The following is an 18,776-nucleotide window of genomic DNA, read 5'->3' on the forward strand; positions in this document are numbered from 1 at the left end:
TGCAACACTTCAAACAGCGAAAACACCACACAAAAAGATACAACACCTAGTTAGAAAAATAGAGCTTAATTATTTAACAATACAAGACAAAAACAACAAAAATCCAATAAGAATAACCTGAGTTATGAATTTTTAAAGATCGGTAGGTATGGAAGCGGGAGGTTTGTTGCCAGGATCGGCGGTTCCATACCTGCCGATCCGTGCAGAAGCGATCCCACTCCCATGAAATCCTCGTGGACGGCCTATCCATTACCATGCTTGAGTTACGATCCGGTACCCTCCTCACGAATTAATCGTGATCGGCTCACACCAACCCCGACCTGCTCCATGTAGTCACCCAACTTGGAATCTCCTTCATTATCTACTGACTGAGTTTTCCTACAGCCATTCCGCCTCGATACATTTCACCCTTGCAAATACCAGCCCCAGCACTCGCCCTCGAGGCATTCCTAATTTCAGGCATATATAATTCTTCGTCTTGATGATGATCTATGTACCACGTTATAGATCGAAACGTCGTCGACTCCTTTAGACTGAATGCATGGATAAAAACCGACAACCGGTAAGACTCATCACAGATTTTAATGAATTAAGTCCTGTGGTACGGAAGAGTTTTCAAAAACACTGGGGGATTCTTAGCGCTGACAGAACACTATCTACTACAATAGGAAGCCACCCACAAATAACCTTTCGCAGAGGAAGGAATTTAAAGAACAGACTAAGCCCAACTGTACCTACAGACACAAGAAAGTGTGATTGGTTGACCCAGAAATCAAAAGGTTTTTTCAAATGTGGAATGTGCTCAATGTGCAGATGGGCCAATCATGGAACCAAATCATTTTTGGATCCTAGATCTAAACGATATACAATCAAAACAAACATTAACTGTGATACAAAATTCACAGTGTACATTATTGAATGTGCCTGTAAGAGCAGATACGTGGGAAGTTCAATCAGGGCACTCAGAGAACGCATAAGAGAACACGCTAGAGCTTATGCCACTAAGGATCCGAGATATCCCATGGCTATGCATATGGCATCATGTCCTTCCCAAGTTAATGTCAAATCCTTCACCTTCTATGGCATTGATGTAGTACAGGCTACAGTGAGAGGAGGAAACAGAGAGCTACGCCTTAGAAGACAAGAGGCGCTATGGATCATGCGTCTAGACACGACCAGGACAGGCCAGAACACTGATGACGAACTGCATTTTTTCTTGGGGTCTGATACCTAGGATGATCCCCTATCAGACAGTCCATCCTGAGTATCTGTAACATATATAGAAAATGTACAACTGAGTCTTCATGAAGAAAGAAAAATGATATTTTGTAATGTGTGATCATTAGATTAAGGTCTACATGCTAATCTATGTTAAGGGTATGACTATGCACACGTACTTTCTGAGATGAATCACAAAAAATTGCATTGGATAATATAGAGTTGAGGTCCCTATATCCTTTTCCTCCCATTTTTTAGGGAGTTTGTTTTCAATTTCTGCTGATATACTTTGAATACTGAATTTAACTGCATTTTTTCTTGGGGTCTGATACCTAGGATGATCCCTTATCAGACAGTCCATCCTGAGTATCTGTAACATATATAGAAAATGTACAACTGAGTCTTCAGGAAGAAAGAAAAATGATATTTTGTAATGTGTGATCATTAGATTAAGGTCTACATGCTAATCTATGTTAAGGGTATGACTATGCACACGTACTTTCTGAGATGAATCACAAAAAATTGCATTGGATAATATAGAGTTGAGGTCCCTATATCCTTTTCCTCCCATTTTTTAGGGAGTTTGTTTTCAATTTCTGCTGATATACTTTGAATACTGAATTTAACAGTCTCCAAATGCAACGTTCTGGATAATTATTATTTTCTTTTTCTAAACAAATTTTTGGACAGCTGCGAAATATTTAAATATATACATGACCCTTTTCAAAATGTATAAACACATGCCCCCTTTATTTTAATTTTTCACCTTACCATCCGACATAACCGGTTATTGATCTAAGGATTCCCTTAAAATTATCTCTTCCTTTTGTGGCCACCCGTGATATACCTTGAACGTTTTTACGTAAAGTTATATTACCAATTGCTTCCAATTTGCTTATACCAATGAGATTTACATAACCTAATCCCCTGCTTTATAAATCTAAATACACCGTTGGTGGAGGGTTTTAAACTTATCATTGTGCTAATCGTAAATACTAGGAATTATTGTTATTCGAATAAGCCCTCCGCAGTAAATGGCTTGGGCACCACTATTGGGTCCCATTGGAAGTAACTCTTCCTTTTTTCGCCACTTATTATTCACCTGGAGCGTTCTAGCGGTTCTCGCGACCTGCTCCTTGATAAGGGGCGGGAACAACTGCTTTCGTTGTTCCCGCACTTGGAGACCGAAGCTGTACAAGGCATAATCACGGGCTGAACACGGGTAAGAATCCGGACGCTCTCCGCTGAGATTACTTCTCTGTGGGAATACAATCACATCGTAAGAACCCCACCGCTGAAATACATATTTCCTATTTCTTTAAATTACAGCCCGAATACCGTTACTGAAATTTATCCGTGTGAACTTCGCATTAACAATTTGCTGACGGCAACCGGACCAACCGACTGGTGCCGTGACCCTGTAAACTAAAAACCACCCGATAAGGACCGGGTTGGAATTATCACCGGTTCCCCGGTGAGTTTATTCAATTAAAGAGTTATGGACTTAGCCTTTAATGTAACATTATTGACGCCAGATTGCGTTTCCAATGAATGCCCCATTAAACCCCTTATTTTCCCTACTTTTCCTTACTTACAGACCACGCGCCTCGATCATTAAGATCAGGTAATTACTCCAATTCCCTACTACTTATTCGTATTTCTTTCACGGCTGTCCATTTAATTATAAACCTTTATATGATGGTTTTGACCAGAACTTACTGGTCCTGCTTGAATTAAGTTACCATTACTGTCTTGTTTGAGTGTCACGGCCTGTAGTTTCATTTTTACCGTATGCCTAAGAAAAATGGTATTCATTTTTTACTTATAAACGAAGGTAGATGTTGTGAACACAGTTATAATTTAAGGCTTGAAACTGACAATCACTTGGCTCGATTAATATTGTGGATATTATGGTTCAAGGGCTACATCCGTAATCATTTAAACAAGGAGTTTGTGAAAACAAAGATTGTTGTGGCATAATTAATTTCAACATGCATTAAACCAATGGTTCTACATGTTTTATCTTCAAGTGATATAGTTTACGTAATTAGAGTCTTAATGATATTATTAGAGAAGTTTGCTACTTACCATATGCTTGACAACTCCTTTGATTATTTTCAATTATGCTGAACCTCTGCAATTGGGGTTACAACTATTTCATGTTTTGTTTCTTAAAAAATTCAGTTTTACCACCTTGTATATTACTATGAATCACCATGCATTATGCTGCCAATGTCTTATGGACCAGGTTTTCTATACTCAAAATATCATTTAGAAAAAACTGTATTTTAAGTCAACTAACTTGATGTGAGACAGTCAATATTATTATTTCACCTCACAGCACACCTGTTTAGTTATAGATAAGAACAATGGTTTACTTACTGGAGGCTTATTAAGACTTGATTTGCGCCGTATGTCACAACACATTACTCTATCGCACAAGTGTAGACTTAAGAATATAAGCAAAATAATTGTTTTCAGTTCCGGTGCAAAAGTCACCTTTTATGTTTACTCCCCCCCCCCCCCCTGTGTTGGTTTCCACATCACTGGTGTCCCATCCTGTTACACGTATTTCCGTAAGTTTGTGATATCATTTTGATTTTATTATATCTTTTCTAGCCCTGAAGAGTCACAGCCACATGCTGTGATGAAACACGTGTAGGCTTGAGTGACAGGTGCAGTGATTCCCAAGAGGTGAACACTGCTGATAAATAAAACTTTTGGAAACTCACATCTGGTCTTGATCTATCCTGAATGAATGAATACATCAACATGAAAATACCATACAGATGCATATAGTGTGCTCTGGATCCCTGCCCAATCATTATAAAAGGGAGGTTCCGGTAAATCCCCCCCCCCCTTTTTTCACAGAGGTTAAGGTTTTCCTCTGACCAAGAAGCACCTACTTGATACCACAACAATCTAATACCCTACCGTGAGAAGTTGAGCGCCAAAAATTTCTGAATACTTAAAAACCTAAGTGTAGACTATTCTGAATGCATGTTAAACACATTCGTTAAAACTTGTGCATTTTTGTGTTCGTCCTTACCAAGCTTGCCCTCATGATTCATTTATTGGCGATAAGCTCCTCTTTGTGCCTGAAAATGTTTTGTGTAAATGTTATGTTCTTTCTGTTTTGAACCTTAAAGGATGCAGGATTGTGACCAACTCTATTACGCTTTGTCTCGAATTTTATAACTTATTGTTTATATTCATTAAATCATACCATGTCCGGCTGGACAATGAATGAACCAATATAGCACTGATTCTGGTCTATATTTATTGTGCGCTAGTATAATTCATTGAAGGACCCACTGTTCTCAATAATTAGCTGATACCCAGGGTCCTTCCTACCTTGCGGGTTCCCTTGTCCTTTTGAAATGGACAGTATGGCTAGGCACACCTCCAAGTGGGACTTGAGCTCCACCTCCTTCCAGGCAGTATGCTTCAAGTCATTGCCAAGCAGACAATCCACAGGGATGGGTGGACTCACAGCTACCCTCAAGGAACCTGAGATCCCACCCACATTCAAAGGGAACCAGAGCCACTGGGTAGTGGCTCTCACGGTTGCCAGCTGCAGCAACTTGGTCTGAAGATGCTAGATGACACCGGATGGTTATCATGCTGGCTCCAGTATCTCTCAGAGCCTCCGCCCACTCCCACTACATACTATTTATGGTATGTCTGTAGTCAGTTGTAAATACTTTATTGAGATGGATGCATTTATTACATTTTAATATCCTTTGATCAGGATCTGATGGCATCCTCTTTAAGTTCTTTTCCTTTTTGGCTTTGGTGACCGGGGCATAAATTGTAGAACACCACTCTCTTTCAATTATCTTAGGTTTCAAGTTATTGTGAAAAATACAGGTCTGGCTTTTAAGTACTAGATCTTGCTCTTTAGAGTGTTTGACCTTCTCTATAGCCCTGCAACCATGAGCACATATGAAATCTGATCAGCTATTTGTTACGGAGCCGAGCTACAGGAATAGAAGCTTAGATTTCTCAGAAGCCACAATAAATACAAGAAACTTTAACATCACACTCTCATTGATCTATTACACACACAAGTGCTTTCTAGGGTACCACCACCTTTGCATTACATCTTCCCAGAGCAGCTTTAGCAATTATTGTTCATAAAAGTACACATTATATTTTTAAATGGCCAGGAATGTTGGTTTTGTGCATTGAATTTGTCTTTTTTCTACAGGAGTATGAGGAGAAGTATGCAAAATTGAAAGCAGAGTTTGAAGCAGAACAGAAATCCCGTGCACGCCTAGAAGAAGATATCAATTTGTTGCGGACCTCCTACGACCAGCAGTTAGCCAATCTGGAAGAAGATCTGAAGAAGAAAGTAGGTGTAGGTATGTACTACGAGGAATGTCATATCAGGCTAAAGTCTTGATGTACAGCAAGACGGTAATTGAGAGGACCTGTGGCATGGTCACACATCGAGGCAAAGGTTAGCACTGCATCTGGGCGTGTGATAGCACAAACCAAAACCCGTTCATTCGTCCTCTTTCTTGTGTGGTTTTGTAACGTGATGTGGAATTAAGAAATGGTGGTATCATTGTTTGACATAAGGTTAGAAAGGCATCGATCTCTAGGTCACTAAATGAAGTCAATAAGTAGTATCACTTACACAGCACTTTGTGTAGCCAAGCCGTCACAAAGAGCTTTTATTACTGTTGCTCAGAATAAGACCCACATAGCATGCAACTAGAAGTGCCATGATTTGAGAAGTGATCCAATGTTGGCAAGGGAGGTAGACACATGCTCATGGCTGTTTAAAGACTGATACTGTTTGCAGAGAAACGGTGACATCCCTTTTATTATTATTATTATTTTTTAACACAAGTTTTATTGGGTTTTGCAAACATGTACATATAACAGTATGCATCTCTACAATTTTAGATTAAGTTCACTGTTCAGGCACAGTGTACAATTATTTTGGATCTTTATTCTAATATATTATTGATTAAAGTTGCATGGTACAACAATTGTTGGTTAGGATAACCATACATAATCATAACAATATGCTTGAAATAGTACACCCGATGAATCGGTACATTGTCATTTTACCCCCCTCAACACCCACCCTGGTCATCCCACCCACAATTCTACCCTCCCGTCCAACTATTAACTATAAACTTAGATGCTTATTCCCAATCATCTCGGCCAGGGTAGGATCCCCGGTGAATCGATCGTAATGATGGTGAGCAAAAGAACTCCGGGGTGGAGGTGGGGGGTGAGAACTGGACAGGATGAAAGAAGTAAGCCGGGGGGGAGAGGGGAAAAGAGAAAGGGGGAAGCCCCACCATATCTGGGCCACAACCCACTCAGCACTGAGGCATTATTTAAGTAATCCATCAGTGGATCTAGGGGTACTACTGCGTAATCTTCTGTTACTGCTTTGAACTGCTCTATCAATTGAGCTCACTCAAGCGAAATCAGTCACTTTCTCAGTCCTCTATATTCTTTGTGTCGAAGCGCTTCCCCTTCTACCACTGCCCATCTAATGACCTTGTCCTTCCACTTGCCCTCTAGTGGCGCCGTGCGAGATTTCCAGCGATGTGTTATTAATCAATTGGCGAGCGTCAAAGCCAAACCCGGGAATTGGCGTAGTAATTTTGCCTTCTTCGGGAGAGGGAGAAGCCCTAACAAGCATAGTGTCCCAAGGGGAGCATTCCATGTGTTAGGATAAACCTCGAGTAACCACCAACCAAAACCTCCCCAGCGTAGAGCACGACCATAACATGTGAGTAGAATCAGCGGGTTGGTGGGAACATCTGGGGCATAGTGCAGAGGCGGTGGGATACATCTTCTGAATTGCCTGCTGCGTAAGGTAGGCCCTGTGTAATATTAATAGTTGTATTGTCTTCAGACGGAAGTTACGGGACACCCTTCTGGGATGTTCTAGGGCGGAGGTCCATTCCCTATCCTCTAAGTCTCTCGTCAAGGAGAGGCAATAGTGATGTGTTTAAGTGCTCTTGCAGTCCTCTGTATAGCCATCTAACAAGATGGCGCTCATCTCCCATTATGTGAAAAGACTGCAACAATTTAAATGTAGGGGGTTCTTTCTGATCTACTAACCAGTACTTCCGGATATATTGTGTGACCGTAGGATGTGTAAGGAACAGAGTGTCCGACACCGCGTTAGTGTGAACAAATTCGCCATGGGACAATAAAGTACCTTCTAGGAAGAAGTCCCCTACAGTAGTCATCCCCGCCTGTGTCCAGCCCCGCACCCGAACAGTAGATAAAACGCCAAGGCCGGTTGGCAAACCACAAAGGGGAACGTTGGGAGCATATGGATTCAGTACTTTTGCATATGTTAGAGCTTGCTTCCAATAGTGTAATGCAATATACAATAAAAAGGGAGAATCACATATCTTATCAGCCCCGGGGCACAGCAATGCATGTGGTGCCCCGCGCTGTAATCGGGCAAGGGTGTAGCCTATTTCAAACAAGGTATGGCCCGCCAACCATTGTAGCTGCCCAACTATACAGTATGCTTTAAAATCAGGTACGGTGAACATCCCTTATGGAAAGCGTGAATGACTTTGGCATACAATGTTGGAAACAATAGATGGCAATAGCAGTGCCTGCTCTGTTTTGAATTCAAGACTTCCTTTTTAATTGCAGTCACAAAAAAAAGAGATTGGAACAGCTGAATGATCCATCCACATGCCAGGTATCCTACAAAGATTATCCCTACCATGCCTCATGTTCAACAGTTAATTAGTTTGTTCGCACAGCTGTTAGAGTAGTTCGAAGTAAAGTTTCAGACATATGTAGGAGACGCAGAGATATCCTCCTTTTACTCCAAACTGACAATGGAGTGGAATTGAATACAGTAATTGTCATAACCTTCATGGACCATTGTAACAAAATTACACTGGCCTCCACAAACAAATTATTGCCAAAGCCCACAAAACTAAGCTGCCATAATGTGCCTTTACCACTGTAGACCAGACCGCATTAAGCCTGATCTCTAAGCTGCCGACTTGCCACCAGTCAAAGGTAGCATAAAATGAAGGTTCTCTTCCAGGGGATCCTCATCAAAGTCATAAGCATTAGAATATTCCCGCCCATGTGCGGGACCCCGGAAACACTATATTATATGTGCCCCACATATATATACTCATATATATATAAATACATATATATATATAAAAACATGCAATAGCAGCCAAATAAAATCAGAGCTGAAATATACTGTGTAGAATTTCCACCATACATGAATAATAAGCATTAGAAACATGAGAAACAACAACAAAGTTTGTTTAGAAACTGTTTTAATGCTCAGAAAGCAGTAGAAATTCTCATAACTCACTGGAAGCATAGAAAGCTCCCAGGCTGCATTGCAAACACACAGTCTAAAAAGACTGAAGAGCTAACCTGTAGCTGCATAGCAATAAACTGACACCGTGCCTTTAAGGCACCCATGACCCCCAGTATCCCATCATGCCTCAGGCGTGACAGTTAGGTCAGTTGTTCTTTCCGGCTCCTTCAGGAAGGAACCTGGTTACACAGCTCCACTAGTTTTCTGTTTTCTGACAGAAAAATACTTCACTTTTGTCTATTTTTACACTTACTTTGACATTTAACAACTAGTCAAGTAAGATACTGTCTTTTTTAGTCAGTTTAGTGAACATTTTCTTCTGAGAATGTCTTCACTTTTTGACAAATGTCCATCTTGTGGCAACAAGAAGGCAAACTCAGACAATCACGACGTCTGTATCTTGTGTCTGCCTGAAGATCATGATCCAGACACCTGTCCTCACTGTGAACACCTGTCAGGAAGAACTCTTAAAGACAGGGAGAGGATTCGCATTTATGGCCTGGCTCACAGGTCATCCAGAGGAAGATCCCCGGTGAAGAAGGGTTCCAAGAAGACTCAAACATCTTAAAAAAAGAAGTCTTCACATCCTTCAACATCAGCGTCGGGCTCGGCGCTGAGAAAAGAACCACCGGTGGATCAGCTCTCGTCTAAATTACCGTCGACGGCGGGCTCGCCGTCGAAAAGAAGACCAGGTACGGCGACGACGTCGAAGGATCCAGTCCCGTCGTCGAAATCCCCTCCGCAGTCGTCAACCGGGTGACGATCGGCGGCGAGGAATGTGACTCCGCCGCCGTCAACCGGGCGACGGTCGGCGTCGAGATCAAAGGCCCCTCCGCCGTCGTCAACAAGGCGACGATCGGCGTCGAGGGAGGTCACTCCTCCGCCGTCGTCATCCAAGCGACGTCCGGCGTCAAGAAGTGTGACCCCTCCGCCGTCGTCTAAGAAACGACGTTCGCCGTCGAGGACCAAGACCCCTCTGTCGTCGACAGGGAAACGTCGATCGCCGTCGAGGACGCAGTCTCCGTCGTCGTTTCGTAGACTCTCGGCGTCGAGGGTGTCCAATACCCCTCCGCCGTCGTCACATAGACATTCGACGTCGAGACAGAGGGCTCCGTCGACAGCTGGTCATCGCCGTTCGACGTCGAGACAGAGGACTCCATCGACGGCTGGTCATCACCGGTCGACGTCGAGACAGAAGACTCCGTCGACGGCTGGTCATCACCGTTCGACGTCGAGGCAGAGGGTTCCGTCGACGGCTGGTCATCGCCGGTCGACGTCGAAAGACCATAGATCCTGGCATCGGTCGCCGTCGAGGCATTCGAAGTCGAGATTGTTCGACCCGCCGACCCCCCAGAGGCGTTCGGCGTCGAGAAAAGAACGCTCGACGTCGAGACATTCAGAAAGAAACTCTGTTATCATGGTTACGGAGTCAGCTTCTCATCATTCCACTTCACAGTCTTCTGGTTCCTCAACAGCATCCTCGAGGTCCAGAAGCCCTGTCCGCAGATCTCCTGTGCGTCAGCCAGACCCTTCGGCTGCGGAGATCAGACTGTTCAAGTTCAAGTTCAGAAATTTGTATAGCGCACTACTCACCCAGAGGGTCTCATGGGGGAGGGGGGGGTACTTTACTTATCGAATATCCAAGTTTTTAGTTTTTAGTTGCTTTCTGAAGGAGAGGTGGTTCTGTACAAGGCGGAGGTGGGTGGGGAGAGAATTCCAGGTTTTGGCCGCTAAGTAGGAGAAGGATCTTCCCCCCATGGTGGATCTATGGATGCGCGGAATTGCGGCGAGGGCTTGATTGGACGATCGTAGTTGGCGGGTGGGGGTGTAGAAGGACAGTCGCGTGCTGAGCCATTCGGGTCCTAGGTCGTAGAGGGCTTTGTGTGCGTGGGTGAGGAGACGGAACGTTATTCTCTTGTTGTCGGGGAGCCAGTGGAGGTCTTTCAGGTGACCGGAGATGTGAGCTTGACGGGGGATGTCCAGTATGAGTCTAGCTGAGGCGTTTTGGATGCGTTGGAGTTTTTTCTGTAGTTTGGCTGTGGTTCCGGCGTAAAGGGTGTTTCCGTAATCCAGTCGGCTTGTTACCAGTGCATGGGTGACCGTCTTTCTTGTTTCGGTGGGGATCCAGCGGAAGATTTTTTTGAGCATGCATAGGATGTTGAAGCATGAAGATGAGACGGCGTTGACTTGTCTGGTCATCGAGAGGGAGGAGTCCAGGTTACGTGCGTGGTCCGTAGGTATGGGTGCGGTTCCCAGGGCCGGTGGCCACCATGAGTCGTCCCAGGCGGAGGGGGATGATCCTAAGATGAGGACTTTTTTGTCCGAGTTCAGTTTTAAACGGCTGTTCTTCATCCACTCAGCTACTTCTTTCATCCCTTCGTGTAAGTTGGTTTTGGCGGTGTTTGGGTCTTTGGTGAGGGAGAGGATCAGCTGGGTGTCGTCTGCGTAGGAGATGATGTTGAGGTTGTGTTGGCGTGCGATGGATGCGAGGGGACTCATGTATATGTTGAAGAGGGTGGGACTGAGTGATGATCCTTGTGGTACGCCACAGATGACTTTGGTGGCCTCTAATCTAAAAGGGGGGAGGCGGACTCTCTGGGTTCTTCCGGCGAGGAACGAGATGATCCAGTCCAATGCTTTTCCTTGTATTCCGACATTGCTGAGGCGTTGTATGAGGGTGCTATGACAGACTGTGTCGAAGGCTGCGGAGAGGTCAAGTAGGATGAGGGCAGCTGTTTCTCCGTTGTCCAGTAGAGTTCGAATGTCGTCTGTTGCTGCGATGAGGGCGGTTTCGGTGCTGTGTTTGGCTCGGAAGCCGGACTGTGAGGGGTCGAGGGATTTGTTGGATTCGAGGAAGGCGGCGAGCTGACTGTTGACGGCTTTCTCAATAACTTTGGCAGGGAATGGGAGGAGCGATATGGGGCGGTAGTTCTTAAGTTCAGTGGGGTCTGCTGTGGGTTTCTTCAGAAGGGCGGTGAGTTCGGCGTGCTTCCAGCTTTCCGGGAAGGTGGCGGAGTTGAGGGAGCAGTTGATGATGTCTCGGAGATGGGGTGCGATGATGGAGTCTGCTTTGTTGAAAATGTGGTGGGGACATGGGTCGGTTGGCGATCCTGAGTGGATGGAGTTCATCAGGCGGATGGTGTCTTCAGTGGTGATTGGGTTCCAGGCGCAGAGGTTGTTAGAGGGGGGTTTTGGTTCGGAGGTGGGTGGAGTGGACTGGTCTCCGGACTGGTTTTCAAAGCTGTTATGTATGATGGCGATTTTGTTGTAGAAGAAAGAGGCTAGGGAGTCGCAGAGGTCTTGGGAGGGAGTGATGTCGTTGGTGCCGGCGGTGGGGTTGGTGAATTCTTTGACGATATTGAATAGTTCCTTGCTGTTGTGGGCGTTGTTGTCAAGTTGATCCTTGAATGCTGATTTCTTGGTGGATCGGATCAGTTGGTGGTGTTTGCGGGTGGCGTTCTTGAAGGTGGTCAGGTTGTCAGTGGTTGGGTTTTTTCTCCAGGCTTTCTCGAGGGTGCGACATAACTTCTTGGATTTCTTAAGGTCATCGTTGAACCAGGGGGCTTTTTTGCTACCTTGCTTGATTTGATGGTTTTTCAAGGGTGCTAGTTCGTCGGCGCTGTGGGTGATCCATTGTGTGAGGTTGGTGGCTGCTTGGTTTGGGTCCGATGATTTGGCAGGAGGGTTTTGGTGAAGCGATGTGAAGAGCTGGTCGGTAGTAATTTTGTTCCAGTTTCTTCGGGGAATAGGTTGTGGGGGTCTTTTTGTAGTTGAAGTGAACGCAGCTGTGGTCCGTCCAGTGGAGAGCTGTGGTGTGATTGAAGGAGATGTGCTTGCTGGAGGTGAAGATTGGGTCGAGCGTGTGTCCGGCATAGTGGGTGGGGGAATTGACAAGTTGTTTGAGTCCGAGGTTGGCCAGATTGTCCAGAAGGGTGGTGGTGTTGCAGTCGTTTTTCTTTTCCAGGTGGTAGTTGAGGTCTCCCAGTAGAATGTAGTCCTCGGAGGGGAGGGCATGTGGGCTGATGAAGTCAGTGATGTCTTCGCTGAATTGTGTGCGGGGTCCTGGTGGCCTGTAGATGAGGGTGCCTCTGAATGTGATCTTGGGGTCGGTGTGGATCTGGAAGTGAAGGTGTTCGGCGGTAGAGAGGTAGTCGTCGGAACTGGTCGTGATGCTGATGGAGTTCTTATGGACGATGGCGATGCCTCCTCCTGTTTGGTTGGTGCGGTCCTTTCGGATGATCTTGTAGCCGTCCGGGATGGCTATGGCGATGTCGGGTGCTGATGAGGCGTTCATCCAGGTTTCTGTAAGGAAGGCGACATCCGGCGATGTAGTGTCGAGTAGGTTCCAGAGTTCAATGGCGTGTCTGTGGACCGAGCGGGTGTTGAGCAGGATGCACTTTAGGTGGTTAGTGTCGGAGCTCTGATTGGAGTCTGTGGATTTGGTGTGGGTCCTGATGCAGTCGAATTTGCAGGAGTGGCAGGTGAAGGGTCCATGGGTGTGTCCTGGGGCGGCTTGGTAGCAGTTTGGTGGGCGGCCGGGGTTAAGGGCTGAGAGGGTTGCGGCGTAATGTTATGCGGGCGGAGTGGATTTTGCGGGGGCCAGGGGGTCTGGCGCTGGGCGCGGTCCAGGCGCGGATGGGCGTAGACGGGCTCACCTTTGGCGCACCTTCGGCGCGCATAGGGCGCGACCGCTGCGCGTGAACGCTGCGCGCGGATGCATCTGTCATAAGTGGATAGTGGAGGGGGGCGGAGCGAGGGAGGAGCAGCTGGGAGGCGGGAGCGGGGTGGAGAGGACGGGCTCCGAGGCACAACAACAACAAAATGGCAGCAAAAGCAAAACCGGAACAGGTTGGGGCACAGATAGGAGTTACGCTGTGGGCAGAGGCACTGGCACAATCAGGCAGTATTAATTATAATCTATCAGGCAATGCGAGCGCTACGCTATAAACTGGCTACACACTCTTAAAGGCAAAGCGGGCAATTTACACCAAAGCGGGCAATTTACACAATGGCAGATATAACCAAAGAGGCAATGCGAGCAATGCAGGCACCAGTTCAATTAAAGGCAGCAAAGCAATGCGAGCAGCACAACGATACCCAGGAGAGACCAGGGGCCGTGGGGAGCGACCGCTTCTGATGGAGTCAGGACGGTCACAGCGCTTCACAGGACGGGGCGAGCCTTGGCAGTCAGTGGGAGGGAGGAGCAGCTGGGAGGCGGGAGCAGGGTGGAGAGGACGGGCTCCGAGGCACAACAACAACAAAATGGCAGCAAAAGCGAAACCGGAACAGGTTGGGGCACAGATAGGAGTTACGCTGTGGGCAGAGGCACTGGCACAATCAGGCAGTATTAATTATAATCTATCAGGCAATGCGAGCGCTACGCTATAAACTGGCTACACACTCTTAAAGGCAAAGCGGGCAATTTACACCAAAGCGGGCAATTTACACAATGGCAGATATAACCAAAGAGGCAATGCGAGCAATGCAGGCACCAGTTCAATTAAAGGCAGCAAAGCAATGCGAGCAGCACAACGATACCCAGGAGAGACCAGGGGCCATGGGGAGCGACCGCTTATGATGGAGTCAGGACTGTCACCTAGATGGTACAGATCATTGGACCATTGGCGAAATTCAGGAGCTGCCAAACGTATGTATGAGTATGCCAGCTCTCAACACGGGTCTCCTCTTCAGAATCTGGTGGAGGAGATGGACAAGCGTAGTCCTCCCAGGCGCAAATCACCTGTGAGAACACCAACCAAATCTCCCAGAAGGGAACTTCCGGTTAGACCCTGATCTCCCAGAAAAGACAGTCCGGTCAGGCCTCGCTCGCCCAGAGGGGAAGATCGGGTCAGATCTCACTCTCCTAGAAGGGAAGAGCATTCAAGAAGATCGCGTGAGAGGAGGCACAGTGCTCACCGTAAACGTCGAAGGACTCCCTCTACTTCATCTACCTCTTCGACCAGGTCTTCCAAAAGAGATTACTCTCCTACGCTGACGGATAGTCCTACCTCTAGATCCTCTCCAGTGGATGACATCGGCACTTATCTGGATGTCCTACAAAGAGGAGCTCAGAAGCTGAGCATTGAAATGTCTGTCCCTCAAGTTACTACGACAGTAATTTTTGAAACTTTGCACAAAAAATCTATCTCTCGTCCACTGCTGCCTTTAGTCCCGGGGATTATGGATCCTGTCAAGGACGTTTTCCTAACCCCAGCGGCTATCAGAGCGGTTCCAGCCCGCATACAGAAAAAATACAAACCGACTTCTTCTGACCCAGTTTTTGTAAAATCTGACCCTCCAGCAGACTCTGTGATAGTGGCAGCACATGCAGTGGTCGCTACCTCTTCAGTGCCACCAGACGAGGACAGCAAATCTCAAGACTCCTGGGGTCGCAAGTTTTGCAATTCAGCTGCCTCCACGCTGAAGGTCTCCAGTGCGGCTGCGCTGCTGGGTAGATACGACAGAGCCTTATGGGACTCCATGGAAAGGTTCAAGTCCAAACTGCCAAAGGAAGACCAGAAGGACTATGAAGAGACTATGACAGAAGGATGTCTGGTGGCCAACCAGTTAATAAGCACAGCTGCGGATGGTGCAGTGCTAGCGGCACATTCCTACTCACATGGGGTTTGTGCCAGGAGATCGGCTTGGTTGCGCCTTACAGGGCTGAAGCCGGATGCGCAGCATCGCATCCTCAATCTTCCCTTTTCGGGTTCTTCTCTCTTCGGGGAACATGCTGACGAAGAGATGACCCGTATGAAGACAGAACTGGACACAGTAAAAGCGGTGGGTTTGGAAAAGAAAAAATAATTCAAACGCCGCTATAAGACCAACAGGGGGAGAGGGGCTCAACAGAGGGTTCAAACCCCTCAGTGGTCCCAAAGTAAGAACCAGGGAAAGACCCAGTTTCGAGGCAAAGCCAACAGAGGTAGAGGAGGTCACCAACAATCCTCTAACACCACGAGAGGAGGAAAGGCCTGAGCAGTGGCTTCCTCTGGCGCCGTTGCCCACTCCAGTGGGAGGAAGTGCTTCACAACACCTGGCAGAGTGGGTCAGCATCACAAAAGATCAGTGGGTGCTGAATATACTGCGCAATGGATACAAGCTTCGTTTCCGTGCGCTTCCAAAGAGCATTCCTCCAAAGAACTCTTGCCCTCACCAGCTAAGCTCGCTCCGAAGAGTGGTGAAAGTTCTACTACAAAAAAGAGCTATAGAGGAGGTTCCCCCCTCTCAAAAAGGAAAGGGAGTCTACTCCAGGTACTTTCTTGTCCCCAAAAAAGATCAGGGAGACAAGTTCAGACCAATACTCGATCTGCGTCTCTTGAACAAAGTCATCGTCAGAGAAAAGTTCCGCATGTTAGCTCTTCACCAAATATGCCCACATCTTCAAACCGGAGATTGGATGTGTTCGGTGGATCTGCAGGATGCATACTTTCACATTCCGATTGCTCTACAGCATCGCAAGTACTTGAGGTTTGTAGTGGGAAGCAAACACTACCAGTACAAGGTGCTACCCTTTGGTCTCAAGTCCGCACCACGAGTCTTCACCAAATGCATGGCAGTGGTGGCGGCTTTTCTTCACAAAAAGGGTCTCTTCATCTACCCATACCTGGACGACTGGCTCCTAAAGGGCTCGTCTCCGGTTCAGGTAACGCACGATCTGCAACTTTGCCTACACCTGTTGCACAGACTCGGTCTCCATGTCAACCTGGAGAAGTCAGTCCAGCTGCCGACACAGTCCATCCACTACCTAGGCTCCGTTCTGGACACAAGATTGGGAAAAGCGTTTCCTTCGGAGGAGAGACTTTTTCCATGAGTCAGAAATGCGAGATTCTGCTAGAGTCTCGGTTTCCAACAGCCCGACAAGTAGCATCCCTGCTGGGTTCCATGGCGTCCTGCATTTTCCTCATTCCAAACGCCAGGCTGGGAATGCGTCCTCTGCAACAAGCTCCAGAGGACCAGTGGGACCAAGCGACAGGGCATTGGGAAGATTGTATTACTCTTTCCCAAGCGACGAAGGATGCCATCAAATGGTGGACTCGGAGAAAGAATGTGCGGGTCGGAGTGCTTTTTCACCAACCTCTTCCATCCCAGTCTATAGTGACGGATGCCTCTCTGCAAGGCTGGGGAGCGCACATGGGTCCTCTTCAGATACAAGGTCAGTGGTCTGCGCAGGAGCAGACATACCACATCAACATGCTGGAACTCAGAGCGGTGTTTCTAGCTCTCAAAGCTTTCTTTCCAGCGATCGAGTCCAACTCAGTCCTAGTTCAGACGGACAATACAACCACCATGTTCTATCTGAACAAACAAGGAGGCACACGATCTCGCCCGCTCTCCCGAGAGGCTCAAACAATCTGGCCCTGGCTTCTCTCTCGAGGCCTCACAGTAGTGGCGGTGCACCTTCCAGGCGAGTTGAACGTAAAAGCAGACGCACTCAGCAGGCACTTCGAAGATCAGCCAGACTGGGTGCTAAACGACGAGGTGGTAGAAGAGCTTTTTCGTTGCTGGGGTCGTCCAGCCATAGACTTGTTTGCAGACGACGAAAACGCCAAATGCCACGCCTTCGCGTCCAGATTCCACCGACCAGGGACGCAGGGTAATGCTCTTCTGATGGATTGGTCAGGAACATTCGCTTACGCGTTTCCTCCCCTGGCTCTGATTCCGAAGGTAGTGTCCAAGCTCCTCAGGTCGGACATGGAGATGATCTTAATAGCTCCGGATTGGCCACGGCAGTGGTGGTACCCGGACCTTCTACATTTCTCTGTGTGTCCACACAGACGACTTCCTTGCAGGCCGGACCCGTTGAGCAAGATGGACGGGAGGGTACTGCATCCCAACCTCCCATCGCTGAACCTAACAGCATGGCACCTGAGGTCCTGCAATATGGACATCTGAACTTGCCTCCCGAATGCATGAACATTTTAAAGGAGGCTAAGAGGCCTTCCACGAGAGCGTCTTGTGCGTTCAAGTGGAAGTGGTTTTACTTATGGTGTAGGGATCATCATCTGGATCCTACTAAAGGGCAGGAGGAGGTAATCCTGCCATCCCTCCTTTCCTTGGCAACTTCTGGATTGAAATATGTTTCCATTAGAGTGCATCTGTCTGCCATAGTGGCGTACAGGAAATCGCCTCATCAGATTTCTTTCTTTCAGGTTCCGGTGGTTAAGGACTTCCTCCAGGGGTTGAAGAAAGTCTATCCCCCTGTGCGAAATCCTTCTCCTCCTTGGGAATTGAACCTGGTTCTGTCCAGGGTAATGTCACCTCCTTTCGAACCTATCCACAAGGCTTCTTTGCAACATCTATCTTGGAAAGCAGCCTTTTTAGTGGCAATCACATCAGCGCGCAGAGTTAGCGAGATACAAGCTCTCTGTGCGAAGGAACCATATACTGTTTTCCATCACAATAGGGTTGTCCTGAGGGCTCACCCATCCTTCTTACCTAAGGTGGTTTCTGATTTTCATATAAATCAGTCCATTTCCCTCCCTTCTTTTTTCCCAAATCCAGCGACCCCAGCAGAGCGGTCGTTGCACTCATTAGATTTAAAGAGAGTGCTCAAGTTCTATTTGGAAAAAACCAAGGGAATCAGGAAGTCGGATCAGCTGTTCGTGAACTATGGTTCGATGAGAATAGGGTTTCCAGCGGCCAAGAGGTCCATCTCTAGATGGATTGTCTCTTGCATTTAATTGGCCTACCAGCTTGCAGGCAAGCCGTTGTTGGTGTCACCCAAAGCGCATTCTACTAGAGGGAAAGCGGCCACAGTAGCTTTCTTGCACGACATTCCAATGTCAGAAATATGCAAGGCTGCAACATGGAAATCAGTTCATACCTTTACGAGGCAGTACTGCCTAGAATCTGATTCCAGGGCCGATACTCAATTAGGACAAGCCTCTTTGAGGAATCTATTTGAGTAGCCTGCGGCCTGTACGAGCTTAGTTGTTACTAGGCTTAGTATGGGTATTACTGTATTGTTACTCCTTTGCCTGCAGGGAGATGAGGTGAGGCTCGCTATTCTATTCTAATGCTTATGACTATTGATGAGGATCCCCTGGAAGAGAAGGATTAGGATTAGTTACTTACCTGTAATCCTAGTTCTCTTCCAGGGGTATCCTCATCAAAGTCATAAGCAACCCTCCCGCCTCCCCGGGCAAAGAACATTCTTTAATAAGGAGATATTGTTAACCTATTTGTTACTGGGTTTGTTTTTAGTCTCCGA

General features: G+C 47.0%; 1 protein-coding gene across 7 annotated transcripts in view; it reads left to right on the plus strand.

Moving 5' to 3' along the window:
- KIF17 (kinesin family member 17) overlaps positions 1-18,776 on the plus strand; it is a 542,173-nt gene that overhangs the window by 273,361 nt on the left and 250,036 nt on the right. For all 7 annotated transcript variants that reach the window (XM_078642580.1, XM_078642577.1, XM_078642579.1 and 4 more), the window contains exon 7: positions 5,429-5,582. In XM_078642580.1, the coding sequence (XP_078498706.1) occupies positions 5,429-5,582 (154 nt within the window). The remainder of the gene's footprint in view (positions 1-5,428; positions 5,583-18,776) is intronic.

The sequence above is a fragment of the Lissotriton helveticus genome, chromosome 5_1, assembly GCF_964261635.1.
Source record: "Lissotriton helveticus chromosome 5_1, aLisHel1.1, whole genome shotgun sequence".
Classification (NCBI taxonomy): domain Eukaryota; kingdom Metazoa; phylum Chordata; class Amphibia; order Caudata; family Salamandridae; genus Lissotriton; species Lissotriton helveticus.